The sequence below is a fragment of the Bubalus kerabau genome, chromosome 10 (assembly GCF_029407905.1).
Source record: "Bubalus kerabau isolate K-KA32 ecotype Philippines breed swamp buffalo chromosome 10, PCC_UOA_SB_1v2, whole genome shotgun sequence".
In the NCBI taxonomy this organism is placed as follows: domain Eukaryota; kingdom Metazoa; phylum Chordata; class Mammalia; order Artiodactyla; family Bovidae; genus Bubalus; species Bubalus kerabau.
Genome location: NC_073633.1, coordinates 15827801 through 15843176, shown reverse-complemented (window position 1 = coordinate 15843176; position 15376 = coordinate 15827801). Strand labels below are relative to the sequence as shown.

The 15376-nt window shown below is 39.1% G+C and overlaps 1 protein-coding gene across 2 annotated transcripts in view; it reads right to left on the bottom strand.

The window, feature by feature from the left end:
* ERO1A (endoplasmic reticulum oxidoreductase 1 alpha) overlaps nt 1-15376 on the bottom strand; it is a 53716-nt gene that overhangs the window by 34757 nt on the left and 3583 nt on the right. The window contains exons 2-4 of one of the 2 annotated variants that reach the window (XM_055536702.1): nt 8791-8910; nt 7903-7986; nt 759-797 (exon numbers count right to left, since the gene is read on the bottom strand). In XM_055536702.1, coding sequence (XP_055392677.1) covers nt 759-797; nt 7903-7986; nt 8791-8910 — 243 coding nt within the window. The remainder of the gene's footprint in view (nt 1-758; nt 798-7902; nt 7987-8790; nt 8911-15376) is intronic. The other variant, XM_055536703.1, reaches the window with a different exon arrangement.

Here is a 15376-nt window from a genome sequence, read left to right as displayed (position 1 = left end):
GTCAAATAGCACTTTAGGAGCTTAGGACATATAACAGGTATGACGCATACCAAGTGAAATGTGTGGAATATGTGTGAATCCTATTTGAAATTGACTATTAAGAGCTTCCAGGTGTCTCAGTGGGTTAAGAATCTGCCTGCAATGCAGGAGACGCAGGATATGCAGGTTTGATCCCTGGGTCAGGAAGATCCCCTGGAAGAGGGCACAGCAAACCTCGCCAGAAAACCCAGTGGACAGGGGAGCCTAGCAGGCTACAGTCCATAGGGTCGCAGAGTTGGACTGAAGCGACTGGGCTCACATGCACATACATTAAGGTATTTACGAAACAAGAGAGACTGGAACCCTGACTTTGGTTATGTAGGGTTTTTAAAGTATCATCTGTCTTAGAGATGCATACAAAGTATTTGTAAACAAAATGATTTATCTCAGACTGGCTTTAAAATAATTGGGAGAACGGAGTGGAAGGGATAGATGAAACAAGATTGACCGTATATACTGGTAATGCCTTAAGCTGGGTGACGCGTACACAATTTGGGGTTCCCCCCTACTTTTTTCTTTTAAGCTTTAATTTAAAAAAAAAAAAAAAAAAAAAAGGTAAAGAAAATGGAGGAAAAAAGAATTAGATCCGCTGAGTACACATAACTTTCAAGGAGTATCACTGTACGGGGGAGCAGAGAAGTGAGGTTTTAGTTGGTAGGGGAAGTGAGTTTTTTTAGTTTTGCCCAATACTAGACACATTAATAAGTATATATACAAACCTTGTAGCTTGCAGACTTAATTCCATCAGGAACTTCATCCTGAAAAAAATTTTAAAATGCTTTTAGATGACAGTTATTCTATCTTCTGAAAAAATATTTTATAGTTCTATGATTTATAAGAAGAATTCACAGAACAAATGACTAAAGTTAACAGGCTAATATTTAACTGAGAACAGTTAGGCAGTCTTTATATTATTTCTTAAAAATAAACAAAAAATTCAATAAGTCATGCTGTGGATTGATTACACATATTAGAGCATGGAAATATAAAAACAGAATCTTGGCCATTATTCTTCTTAATGCTCAAACTGTCCCACATTTGACCACTAGGAGACCAAGTGCTGGCCTGTGTCTTTTCTATGTGGCCTGTGTCTTCAGCTGCACTGGTGTCTTTTATATGTTTTCCCAGTAATCTTTTTTAAAAAAAAAATTTCTATTTATTTGGCTGTGCCAGATGTTAGTTGCTGGCATGCTGGATTGTTGTTTCAGCATGCAGGAACCTTAGTTGCCACATGCAGGATCCAGTTCCCCAACCAGGGAACCAAACCCAGGTCCCCTGCATTGGGAGCAAGAAATCTCAGCCACTGGACCACGGGGAAGTCCCTACCCCAGTAATCTTTAACAGCACTTTTTGTTTCTGTTATGACAAAATACTCCAGGCTCCTATATATTTCTTGTTCCAGTCTAGGAATCAACCGTTTTTTAAGGAACTCTAGTTCTTTTCAGAGGAAAATGGTACTAGTTTTTAGTTCTGTGTTGACCACTGCATAACACAGGATCTATCTGCCTATTCTCAATGATGCTGTAAGTAGAGATAATGACGTATGTAGGAGAGTGCTGTAAATTGCAGGGTCCTATTCCAATGCTAAATATATTCAGTGCAGTCCTGAAATAGATTCCAAAGGGAAAGACCCACACAGAGATGAACACTTTGTTGAGTACTCGTCTAGACTTTGAGATCAATGTATAGTCTTTTTCTATGACCAGATATTTAGATGGCTTCTAATTTTTTTATATAATAAACCAGGTCAAATTTATAGGTTGATTTCAGCAGAACTGACATTTTTACAATATTTAGTACTGCTTTATGGTCATCTTTGGACATCTATCCAATTATAAGTGAAAATCTTTGTAGAATTGCTAGGTCAAAGGATACGTACTATTTTTATTGGCTACATCTTTCTAATTAATCTCCAAAAGACTTATACACCAGAGTGTTCATTTCTTACTCCTGGACTAACGCTGATTATTGTTTTTCTTTTTCACATTGGCCAATTAATAATGGAAGTGAAAGAACATTGTTCTGATTAACTGTAAAGGTAATAAATAACTCTCGGAGAGAGTCCAGCCTCCATGGGCACACAATATGCCTCATTCAAATATTCTCTGGAATTGGGTGCAAATCAAAAGATGGGCATTTTAAAGCCCCATTGTTGTGTTGCGTTAGTCACTCAGTCGTGTCCAACTCTTTGCGACCCCATGGAATTCTCTAGGCAAGAATACCGGAATGGGTTGCCATTGCCTTCTCCATTGAAGCCCTGTATGAAGAACAGAATTTCAATTTTTTTATTATTTTTCTATCTCCACTGTGTCCCAACGTATAACCTGAACCAAGTATATACATGAACTGAAAAAAGAAATCAAAGTGTTGACAAAAAGAAGCTGGTCTTGGTTCCTCATTTAGCTCAAAAAGGTATTAACATCAGCAAACCTTCTGTAGTAGTGAGTTAGCCATGTTTAACCTTGTACATGTATTGCACATGTGATAATTGCACTGTACTCATGATGCAATGTCCTTTTTTTTTTTTCTTCTTTTGGCCACACCATGTGGTTTGTGGGATGTTAGTTACCCAACCAGGGGTTGAACCCGGGCCCTTAGCAGTGAAAGTATGAAGTCCTAACCATTGGACAGCCAGGGAATTCCTGCAATGTCTTTTTAAGATACACAATGAAGAATATAATAGTGAGATGTCAAGATTTCAGTAATGTACAATATAAAACGCTAGATGAGACATCTGATTATTTAGGCTGAAGCAAGTATTTCAAAGTATTTGAAATTATTTCTAATCACTCTTTAGTTGTGATAGACTGCCCTACTCAGGAACTATTAGAACTGAGACCAGGCTTGTCCTAAGAGGAATTAAAATGGCTCATTCCCTTGTTGTCATTTGGAGTGGAGCTCCTTGGTGTCTCTCTCCTCTACCCTCCCTTTCCTCTGCTCCTTGTGTGTACACCTTCAGCATATCTATTATTGGCTTATCATATCTGTATTGAAATGATCACTTAGTGTTTCTCTTCCAGTACTTCGTCATGACAAGTGCTCATCTTACATGCCCAGGTCCAGGTACATAGTAGACTCTCAAAAATATTCATTATTGAATAAAATTACATTCAATTGCTAATTGCTGGTCCTTCACCAGTTTCCACTCCATCTCATCTTTCACTCCCTACTCTCCACAATACTACCAATAATCTTTCTGAGTCTTCGGTCTAATTATGGCACTCCTCTGCTACACTAAAATATAAGAATATTTTTGGAGTGAATAAATATTTTCTGTTGTTGTTGTTGTTTAGTTGCTAAGTCATATCCAACTCTTTTGCTATTCCATGGACTGTAGCCCACCAGGTTTCTCTGTCCATGGGATTTCCCAGGCAAGAATACTGGAGTGGGTTGCCATTTCCTTCTCAAGGGGAACTTCCCAAGCCAGGAATAGAACCTACATCTCCTGCATTGGCAGGCAGACTCTACCACTGCACCACCAAGGAAGCCCAAATATCTTTAAAAAAAAAAAAAAAAAGACTTCTCTCCATCAAGAACCCAGTTCAGAAAAAAAAAGAGGGGGGAGGGTATTGGCATGAAAGGCACTTGACACCAGTTCTGCAGAAGGTGAAATAAGTAGGTTCTCTCAGTACAAATTGGTAGCTTTCACCGAATTATTTTATTTTAGCATTTCTGTGGACTCAAGTCAGATAATAAACATCTTACGGTTTAGCTTCTTAAATGCTCAACTTGGCTGTTTTCTCTAGGATTTACAGTGAAATGGATTTCATCTGTCAGTCTGTCAACCTGGGGATCAATAAGCTATCCCTTTATGCGACGTGTCTCTCAGATTGTCCTGCCCTCTCCAATCTTCTTCTGAAGGTGGCAACCCCTAGTTCTACACTGTGTTAAAATAATTACAAGTAACGCTGTTGCAAGATGAGATTCAAATTTGCAATAATTGCCAAACTGCTTGTTCTGACTAATGTTAATAATAGCCCATTTAATGGGCAAGTGCAATTAAATGTCTTTAATAAGAATCCACCATAGTTTTAGCATTTTAAAAAGCCATATAAAAAAAGTACTTGGTAAATGTGAATTTCCTCAAATACTTTTCCTATTACTAAATATAAATACTAGAATTAATGAAATAAAATGAAATGTTTAAATTGATATCATTTTAATGATATGCTCATGTTTTAAATTATAGCGACATAAGGTATTTCCTAAGTTAACCCTTGACTTTTCAAAATGCTGTCTATGAGGATTAAAATAACTAAAAACTTGCTTTTCATTCAGCTAATGATAAAATACTCATAAATAACACTTTACATTTGCCTTATTCCTCATACTAGACATGTATATATATCAATATTTACATGTATACAAATAAGCTGCTCAAACAACACTATCACTTCACATCCATTAGGATGGCTATTATCAAAAAAACAAACAAACAAACAACAACAAAAAAAAAAACAGATAAAACAGCAAGTGTTAGCAATTTTAGTGAAGTCATTCAGTCATGTCTGACTCTTTGTGATCCCATGGACTATAGCCTGCCAGGCTCTTCCGTTCACAGGATTTTCCAGGCAAGAATACTGGAGTGGGTTGCCATTTCCTTCTCCAGGAGATCTTCCTGACCCAGGGATCGAACCTGGGTCTCCTGCACGGCAGGCAGACTCTTTAACGTCTGAGCCATCAAGGAAGCCCCTGTGTTAGCAAAGATGTGGAGAAACTGGAACCCTTGTACACTGCAAGTGAGAAAGCAAAAATGGCACAGTCAGCATCAGTTCAGTCCAGTCGCTCAGTAGTGTCTGACTCTTTGCGATCCCTGGACTAAAGTACACCAGGCCTCCCTGTCCATCACCAACTCCCAGAGCCCACTCAAACTCATGTCCAACATGTCGGTGATGCCATCCAACCATCTCATCCTCTTTCGACCCCTTCTCCTCCCGCCTTCAATCTTTCCCAGCATTAGGGTCTTTTCCAATGAGTCAGTTCTTTGCATCAGGTGGCCAAAGTATTGGAGTTTCAGCTTCAGCATCAGTCCTTCTAATGAATATTCAGGACTGATTTCCTTTAGGATTGACTGGCTGGATCTCCTTGCATTCCAAAGGACTCTCAAGAGTCTTCTCCAACACCACAGTTCAAAAGCATCAATTCTGCAGCACTCAGCTTTCTTTACAGTCCAACTCTCACATCCATATGTAACTACCAGGAAAACCATAGCTTTGACTAGATGGACCTTTGTTACATCTACTACTGTGGGCAAGAATCCCTTAGAAGAAATGGAATAGCCCTCAGTCAACAAAAGAGTCCAAAATGCAGTACTTGGATGCAATCTCAAAAGAGACAGAATGATCTCTGTTTGTTTTCAAGGCAAATCATTCAATATCACAGCAATCCAAGTCTCTGCCCCAACCAGTAATGCTGAAGAAGCTGAAGTTGACAGTTCTATGAAGACCTATGAGACCTTCTAGAACTAACACCCAAGAAAGATGTCCTTTTTATTCTAGGGGACTGAAATGCAAAAGTAGGAAGTCAACAGATGCCTGGAGTAACAGGCAAATTTGGCCTTGGAGTACAAAATGAAGCAGGGCATAGGCTAACAGAGTTTTGCCAAGAGAACCCACTGGTCATAGCAAACACCCTCTTCCAACAACACGAGAGAATACTCTACACATGGACATCACCAGAGGGTCAATATCAAAATCAGATTGATTATATTCTTTGCAGCCAAAGATGGAGAAGCTCTATACAGTCAACAAAAACAAAACCAAGAACTACCTGTGGCTCAGATCATGAACTCCTTATTGCCAAATTCAGAAGATAGCATGGTGTTGCTCAAAAAATTGAACTAAGAATTACCAAATGATCCAGAAATTCTATTTCTAGGTATATACCCCAAAGAACTGAAAGTAGAGATTCAAACATAATTTGTACATCCATGTTCATAGCAGTATTATTCACAAGAGCCAGAAGGCGAAAACAACCCAAAAGTCAATCAACAGGTGAATGAATAAACCAAATGTAGTACACACATACAGTGTAATATTATTCAGTCTTTAAAAGAGATAAAAATCTAGTTCGTGCTCCAATATAGATAACCTGGAAAATATGCTAAGTGAAATCAGCCAGACACAAAAGAACAAATATTATAAAGATTCCCCTTATATATGAAGTACCTAGAGTAGTCAAATCCATGGAGAAGGAAAGTAAAATAGTGCCTTTCCATGGCTGAAGGGAGGGAGGAATAGGAATTTATTGTTTAATGAGCGTGAAGTTTCAGTTTAGAAAGATTAAAAAGTTCTAGAGATGGATGGTGGTGATGGCTGTATAACAGGGTGAGTGTATTTAATGCCAGTGAACTGTGCACTTAGAAATGGCTAAAATAAAATGGTAAACTTTATGTTATATATATTTTATCTCAACAAAAGAAAGTAAAATAAAAATATGTACTTTTAAAGGAAAAAAAATGCTTTCATTGAAAAGGATAAAATTCTCTGCTTTCAGAGTAGAATATTTCAAATTTTAACGCTCTCAGAACTCCTAAGCAAAGCCAGTGGTTTTGTTCAAATCCCTGCCAAGGAGGAAAATGAATACATCCTCAGAAAAGGGGAAAGACTGCATTTGTACCTCAATAAATTTCACTTTTTTAATACTACATACATAACTTTAGTTAAGACATAAGAAAAACAAATAATAAACCAAAAGGGACTTCCCTGGTGGTCCACTGGTTAAGAATCTACCTGCTAACACAGGAGACAGGGGTTCGATTCTTAGTCTGGGAAGATCCCACATGCCATGGAGCAGCTAACCTGTGCACTCCAACTACCGAGCTTATAGAGCCCACGAGCCTCAACTACTGAGCCTGAGTTCTGCAACTACTGAACTAGTGCGCCGAGAGCCTGTGCTCCACAACGAGCAGCCACCACATCGAGAGGCCTGTGTGCCACAATGAAAGTAGCCTCCACTTGCTACAACTAGAGAAAGTCTGCACAGCAACAAAGGCCCAGTACAGCCAATAAAAAATAAATAAAAATATCAAGCCAAAAGAACAATAGCTTTTACTACTCTCAGTAATAAATCAACAGATTATATTACCCATAAAACCTAAATTCTACTATTATGAAGACAGAATAATTCAAAATAGGCTTTATAGTCATAAGTTTAGAGTTTTAGTATGTTGATTTTAAACAACGTTATATGGTGATTGCAGCCATGAAATTAAAAGACGCTTACTCCTTGGAAGGAAAGTTATGACCAACCTAGACAGCATATTCAAAAGCAGAGACATTACTTTGCCAACAAAGGTCCATCTAGTCAAGGCTATGGTTTTTCCTGTGGTCATGTACGGATGTGAGAGTTGGACTATGAAGAAGGCTGAGCGCCGAAGAATTGATGCTTTTGAACTGTGGTGTTGGAGAAGACTCTTGAGAGTCCCTTGGACTGCAAGGAGATCCAACCAGTCCATTCTAAAGGAGATCAGTCCTGGGTGTTCATTGGAAGGACTGATGCTAAAGCTGAAACTCCAATACTTTGGCCACCTCATGCGAAGAGTTGACTCATTGGAAAAGACCCTGATGCTGGGAGGGATTGGGGGCAGGAGGAGAAGGGGACGACAGAGGATGAGATGGCTGGATGGCGTGACTGACTCGATGGACGTGAGTCTGAGTGAACTCCAGGAGTTGGTGATGGACAGGGAGGCCTGGTGTGATGCAATTCATGGGGTCACGAAGAGTCAGACACAACTGAGTGAACTGAACTGAATTGATATTTAACCTAAGGATTCAAATATTATTTTAGTTATATTGGACCCTTTCAAAAATTGCAATTATTCCAAAAAACATGACAGCTCTTAAATGTATAGACTGTTCTTACTGAGTGACAAGGCTTGACGGCACAATCCCTTCTTCCACACTGGTTGATATCATTCCAGAAAGGACATGGCCTTTTCAGGTTTACCTGCAAAATAAAATTAGAGAAAAGTTATAAAAATAAGAATCTCAAGATTGTAACAGACAGATGTTGAATTATGATACAATAACCTGGTCATGTTTTCAGTTGCAATTATTCTACTTCATCCATTTACCAGTTGTCAAGTTTCAGTGATGGTATAAACATGTAGCTGCTCTAAGCAAATTGGTAGACTTGGTCATAAAGACAAAATATGCTACTAAACAGTTCCTGAACAGATGGCAGCTGGGAGCCAAAGTAGTTCATGTCATCACTGCTCAACTTACAGTCTTATTTTTTTTTCAACTCACAGCCTTTCAATCAAAGTAATAACTAACAGAAAATTGTGAACACAGAGTGTTCTGCATAGTCCAGTGATCAGGTTTTCTATACTCTTTCAACAGATATCTCAAGATAAAACATCACAAGTTACTAGTTAAAATAATACTGGTCAGAATAAAGTCATGCTTCTTAAAAATACTTCTTTTTTAAAATTAATTGGAGCAAATCTGATGTTTTGGAATGTTATGAACAACTCACGACTTCATAACAATATAATAGTTTCTGTTCAGACTTCAATTTAACCAGCTAGATTCCAACACTAGAGTTCAAAACTCAGTTTTTGAAATTAAAAGTATTCAATGGGTCATTTCAGAACCATATGGTTCATTCTTATGAACTGTGTTTTCCTAATATAGCCTTGCTCAATTTTAAATAATAAACACAATTTTGAAGGTCAGTGATTCCTAAGAAAATGTAATTATCCATTTAAGCTTTAAGTATTCCTATACCACCCCACAAATTTTTAAATACCTTGTAATATCTAAAGTAGTCACTTTCCAGGAGTTTTTGAAGTCTTGGGAAAAGCCTGTAGTTATTAAATTTATCAATGGTTTCAACATCACAGGTACAATCATCCAAGTAACCACTAACCTGTTACAAAGAAAATGGAGTATTATATCAAAATATCATAGATGCAACAGAGTTTTTTCCTCACATGGTTATGATAAAAGAGCCCTTTACTCAACCAGCCCCTAACCTCTTGCCTCCATATAATTTTCTAAGCTGGGAGATGGCCATAATTGAGTAATGCTATTGCTCTTACTATATACCTATAGGAATGCAGTGGATACCATTTGTAGGGAGGGTGTACTGAGCTCAAAATGATACACATATTCCCAAAGAGTTGGTTCCCTGCAGCCACTCAGTATCCCCACCCCACTCTCCAGACTGACTGGGGGTGGGCTTCTAATCCAAAACGAGTCATTGTCTCCACTCCAGGACCCTGGAATTGAGGCTAAGAAGGAGCGATGTCTCCCCCGTCACTAAAGAAGTAAACTCGGACCGTGTTCCATCATGTGAACTGAGGAACACGTAAGCCAGCTAGCTGGCAGAGAGAGGAGAGATTCTACAAGATACACAAAGAAGCAGAAATCGAAGATGGAGAACATATGCTAGCTGAATTCCCTAGAGTTTGCCTGCTCCCACTTCTACCATCTTTCCTGAAGGCATTACCACCCTTGAATTCTTTGAGACCCAGTATTCCTATAATTCAGTTGTCTCTGTCTTTCCTTTTAGTTTCCAACAGGATGTGTAGGTCACAGACAAGGTTGGTGAATGTAAGAAGTGATACTGAATTTATAAGTGAAAGAATAATTTGTTTTAAGGATATAACAACCCTCAAATATTGGCCTTGATAAATTTTATAGATTTGAAATAATGCTAAAAATTACTTATCATCAGCAACACTGAGATGGCAAATTAACCACAAAGCCAATCCTGATCTTCAAATGCTTAAAACCAATGTCCTAATTGTATTTAAGAAATCAAATTATTAAATCATATTATAATCATATACAGTGGGAAAACATATTATAATCAGACAATGTTATCAATTGTGAAGGTAAAATTCTGAGATATTTATTTGGGATTAGGCAAACGTCTAACAGAATTAATTAAGCATTGCCTTAAATAAGTAAAAAACACATTATGGCTTTTTAAGTAACTTTTAAATTTTTTTTAATATACAGCATGCTGCAGAAAAGAGATCCTTAGACTTTGGCCTGAATATCTGCATTATAAACTACTCTGGATTATATTTTTGGGAGATGTATTGCCAATAAAATAATAACTTAAAAATCTATTGGTAAGGAAGCAAATAAAGAATAATTCATTGAAATACTGAATTTAGGTGTTCTCCTTTTGGAATATGTAAAATCCTACACTACCTTTTAATTTTAGAACATCACAAAACAGTAAGGGAAATTTTTCACCTAAGAAATAAGAATACTTGGAATGATGACAGCAATATTCAAGAGATAAGTTTTGTTTGTTTGTTTGTTTTTTATCCAATTTGCCCAGTCTTATTTGTTTTGGACTAAAGAATTCAGTTTCTAGAAATCTGAGCTGCATATTTTGTCACTGTAATAACTATTTTCATTTCATATGCAAATGTGTCCTTGTTTCCTGCTAAAAATTTTCTCAGTATACAATAATCTTACAATAATCTTAGAGTCCTAATTCTGGGTACCAACAAGACAAAAGTGCTTCTGTGTGTGTGTGTATAAGTTGCTCAGTCGTGTCCAACTCTTTGCAGTTCCATGGACTGTAGACTGCAGGCTCCTCTATCCATGGAATTCTCCAGGCAAGAATACTGGAGTGGGTTGCCATTCCCTTCTCCAGAGGATCTTCCGGACCCAGGGATTGAACCTGGGTCTCCTGCATTGCAGGCAGATTTTTTACCACCATGAAGGAAGCCCAAAGTGCTTCTAACATGTTACGCTATGCTATGCTAAGTCACTTCAGTCGTGTCCGACTCTGTGCGACCCCATAGACAGCAGCCCACCAGGCTCCCCCGTCCCTGGGATTCTCCAGGCAAGAACACTGGAGTGGGCTGCCATTTCCTTCTCCAATGCATGAAAGTGAAAAGTGAAAGTGAAGTCGCTCAGATGATTTGATTTTTCATGCCTCTTTCTTTTTGTGCTTTCAAGGCAAAACTTCTAAGAACATAAAATAAGCTACTGTTTCTCCCCTTGGATACAAATTATTACACAAAGAATAATAGGCACAAAGGCTGCAAAGGCCAAAGGGACAGGGGCCAGAGAGTCACATTAAATCACAAAAGAAAAAACACAAAAAGACTGAAGAAGAAGGGTTTGAGGCAATCCATTTCTCCCCCTGAGGAATTCATTTTTAAGGTAAAAAACTATCCTCCTGTCTTTTGGGAAGCTCCCCTAAGGTACCACTCACCCCCAGCTGGATTAACTGTCTCTCCTAAAAGCTCCCACCACACTCCACATACTCCTACACAAGAATGACCTCACTGTACTGAATGTATCTATATTTCACTCCCTCTCACTAGAGTTAAGAACCCTGAGAGCAAATTCATGTTTGTTCATTTTTGTATGCCTGGGACTGAGCACTGCATTTCTAGAAAGCACACAGTAGATGCTCAACAATTATTTTTGGTTTGTGTTGGTGAATAAATGAATGAAAGCTGTCCACTGTCACTCTGATTCACGGGAGCCCAGCACCGTGCTGCCTAATTGTAACTAGGCACTTTCATGTCACCTATACTGGAGGTGAGTGCCCCAGACCATGCCAGGTCAAAGGGCAGAAAGGCACTCACGGGAGAATTAAAGCAAGCAGCAAAGACAAACAAATCTCTGGGTCCAATATTCTGCTGATCGACATCCTAATTACAAAGAAAGTGATAAGAAGCTCCAAACCAGAAAGAAATACATGATACCTCCAAAGCAGAGGTGGATGATAGCCTAGAGGCCACTGAGAAGAGAAAGCAGGACAATGGTCAATTCAGAAATCTTCTGCCTCTTACCTTAGATATTAAGTGGGAGGTATTATCAACTACAATTCAGCTTGAAGGGCAGCTAAGGAGGTGGAACAGGGGTGACAGGAGCTTCACTGGATTGAAAGAGTCCAGCAAAGGAGAGGCAGGAAGATACTCGGAAATCCAAACCATCTGACTGTTTGGAGAAGCTTGCCAACAGGCAGCAGAACCTGATCCCTGGAAGGAAGTCTAGCAGGTATGATACCAGACCCAGTTCTAGAAATTAAAGAACCATGTATGTTACCAGAACAGTCTCAGGAAAAGTCTAAGGTAGAATTCCAGCTAATGGACCCAGGGCAGAACCTTGAAAATGAAGCAAAGCCCTATCACCTAAATTAAGACCAAAAGATGGGTGCTGATGTATAAGAAGGATGGCTTGGTGCTGTCCTTCAGAATGTGCTATGGGGGCATAAGTAACCACTATACTGTCTCCCAAAGTGAAACAGAACTGTGGCCCTACCATAAGAATTTGAATTTTTAAAAAAATGCACTCCCCTACCTGCTCCCACAACACACACAAAGTGACTGATGAATGTCAAAATGTGCAGCTCGCTGCTCTGGGCTTCAGGCAATAATCAGCCTTGGCGGGGCAGGAGGCCAAATGAATAGGAAGCAATGGAAAGGCCCTTGCTGAGGGGTGGTAGCTATATGGACTGAAGAAGGCCTAACACTATTCAATCCTGGTCTCTTAAGAGTAGGGAAGCCTTTGAAGGCCTTATATTGCTTTCTTCCAAGCAATCCAGCAATCCCCTTCTCGCACCCTCGAGGGGAGGCAGTGTGTAACAACAGGGTTAGCAGGCAGGCTCTGGAGTTAGGCCTTCTAGGGTTGAGTCTCATCCCTGATACTTCTTAGTTGTTGACATTCCCCATGCTTTTCAACCTAATGGCTCAGCAGTAAAGAGTTCACCTGCAATGCAGGATACTCAGGAGACCAGGGTTTGATTCCTGGGTCAGGAAGATCCACTGGAGGAGGAAATGGCAACCCATTCCAATTTTCTTGCCAGGAAAATCCCATGGACAGAGGAGCCTGGCAAACTACAGTCCATGGGGTAGCAAAGAGTCGTACACAATTGAGTGACTAACACTTTCAATTTCCTACAAAAATACAGTACAAAAATACTGAGGTAATAAAAATTTTGTTGGAATTTTTCCATAAGATACTATGGAAAAACCTGAATGAACTTTTTGGTGAACCCAACAGAATAGTAGTTCTCACCTCAAAGAGGTCATATCAGAATAAAATGACCTAGAGTAAAGCCCAGTAAATGCTGATCATTATTATTACCCTCAGTTCAGTTCAGTTCAGTCGCTCAGTCGAGTCCGACTCTTTTCGACCCCATGAATAGCAGCACGCCAGGCCTCCCTGTCCATCACCAACTCCTGGAGTTCACTCAGACTCAAGTCCATTGAGTCAGTGATGCCATCCAGCCATCTCATCCTCTGTCATCCCCTTCTCTTCCTGCCCCCATTCTCTCCCAGCATCAGAGTCTTTTCCAATGATTCAACTCTTCACATGAGGTGGCCAAAGTACTGGAGTTTCAGCTTTAGCATCATTTCTTCCAAAGAAATCCCAGGGCTGATCTCCTTCAGAATGGACTGGTTGGATCTCCTTGCAGTCCAAGGGACTCTCAAGAGTCTTCTCCAACACCACAGTTCAAAAGCATCAATTCTTCGGCGCTCAGCCTTCTTCACAGTCCAACTCTCACATCCATACATGATCACAGGAAAAACCATAGCCTTGACTAGACGAACCTTTGTTGGCAAAGTAATGTCTCTGCTTTTGAATATGCTATCTAGGTTGGTCATAACTTTCCTTCCAAGGAGTAAGCGTCTTTTAATTTCATGGCTGCAGTCACCATCTGCAGTGATTTTGGAGCCCAAAAAAATAAATTCTGACACTGTTTCCACTGTTTCCCCATCTATTTCCCATGAAGTGATGCGACTGGATGCCATGATCTTCGTTTTCTGAATGTTGAGCTTTAAGCCAACTTTTTCACTCTCCTCTTTCACTTTCATCAAGAGGCTTTTGAGTTCCTCTTCACTTTCTGCCATAAGAGTGGTGTCATCTGCATATCTGAGGTTATTGATATTTCTCCCGGCAATCTTGATTCCAGCTTGTGCTTCTTCCAGTCCAGCATTTCTCATGATGTACTCTGCATATAAGTTAAATAAGCAGGGTGACAATATACAGCCTTGATGTACTCCTTTTCCTATTTGGAAGCAGTCTGTTGTTCCATGTCCAGTTCTAACTGTTGCTTCCTGACCTGCATACAGATTTCTCAAGAGGCAGGTCAGGTGGTCTGGTATTCCCATCTCTTAAAGAATTTTCCACAGTTTATTGCTCTACCAGTGCTTAAATGTTTCCAGTGATAGGGATCTTAACTATTCCCCCAAAGCATCCTACAACATTGTTTTTTTAATGAACAAGATTAAAAAAAAAAAAAGCCAAGTTTGCGGTTAAAATTCTCCCAAAATTTTACATCTGTAGCCCCAAGGGAACATAGAACTGACAATCAAAAGTTAACTCCACTACTTTCTCCATTGACTTTGAGTGGTTTGAACCAAATTCCAAAATACAAAAGGCAAGGGAAAAGAAAATAACACTGGTCTGCTTGTTCTCAAGTTTTTGTATACAGGTATCCTTTACTTTGCAACAAAAGACAAAATAAAAAACACTATCAAAATAGTTTTATTTCCTAAATAGTTTTCTTGTGTCCTAAAAACTTCCAGTCCTACCATAGACTATTATTATTTTTGCAAAGCACTGTAAGAGTATACTCCTCATACTTGAATGAAACAGCTTTTAAAGTGCTCAAAATGTGCTTTACTTGGCAAAGAACTTTAGTTGCACTTAATTTTACTGAGTTTTGTGATCATTAAAACATACACACAAACACACACACATTCATTCGTTGACAGAGCAGACTGGAACAACTCAGTCAAAAGAAAGCGTAGACACACCAAAAAGACTCTATCCTGGGTAGTAGGCAACTTTCTAAGGACATAAAACACTAAGAGCAATTTCTGCTTTAAAGTCTTGGTCTTGCTATAACTAGAATCATTGTTAAATGACCCAAAGCATAGCAACCAACATGAAACACACTTTGCCACATGCTCTGTTCAGAAAACGCTGGAATGCAGGTGGCATTCGGAGCCAATGACATCTCTCCAATATAACTTGTTTCAAAGATCCCTCTGATTAACTTAAAATCCTGGGCTTATTTCTACCCACCACCCAACATATTTTCAAGTGTCTTTTCCATTGTCCTGCCACTCTGACTAACACAAACTTTTTTAAATTGACCTGAACAAGACACCCAGACAGGTAAAATACATATACATAGAGTCTATCCACAATGCGTCCCAAGCAAGAAATAATCCACTTCTGACGTAGCCATTTTGGATTATCCAAACTATTCCCCTTTCATTAGGCTGATGGAGATTTACTGAATTCAAAGAAGTGAACCTGAGTGTTTATTAGCACGAACTATACTGAGTGACAAAACATTCTGAGTATAAAAGTTTACAAACACATTTCTAATTAATTTCACT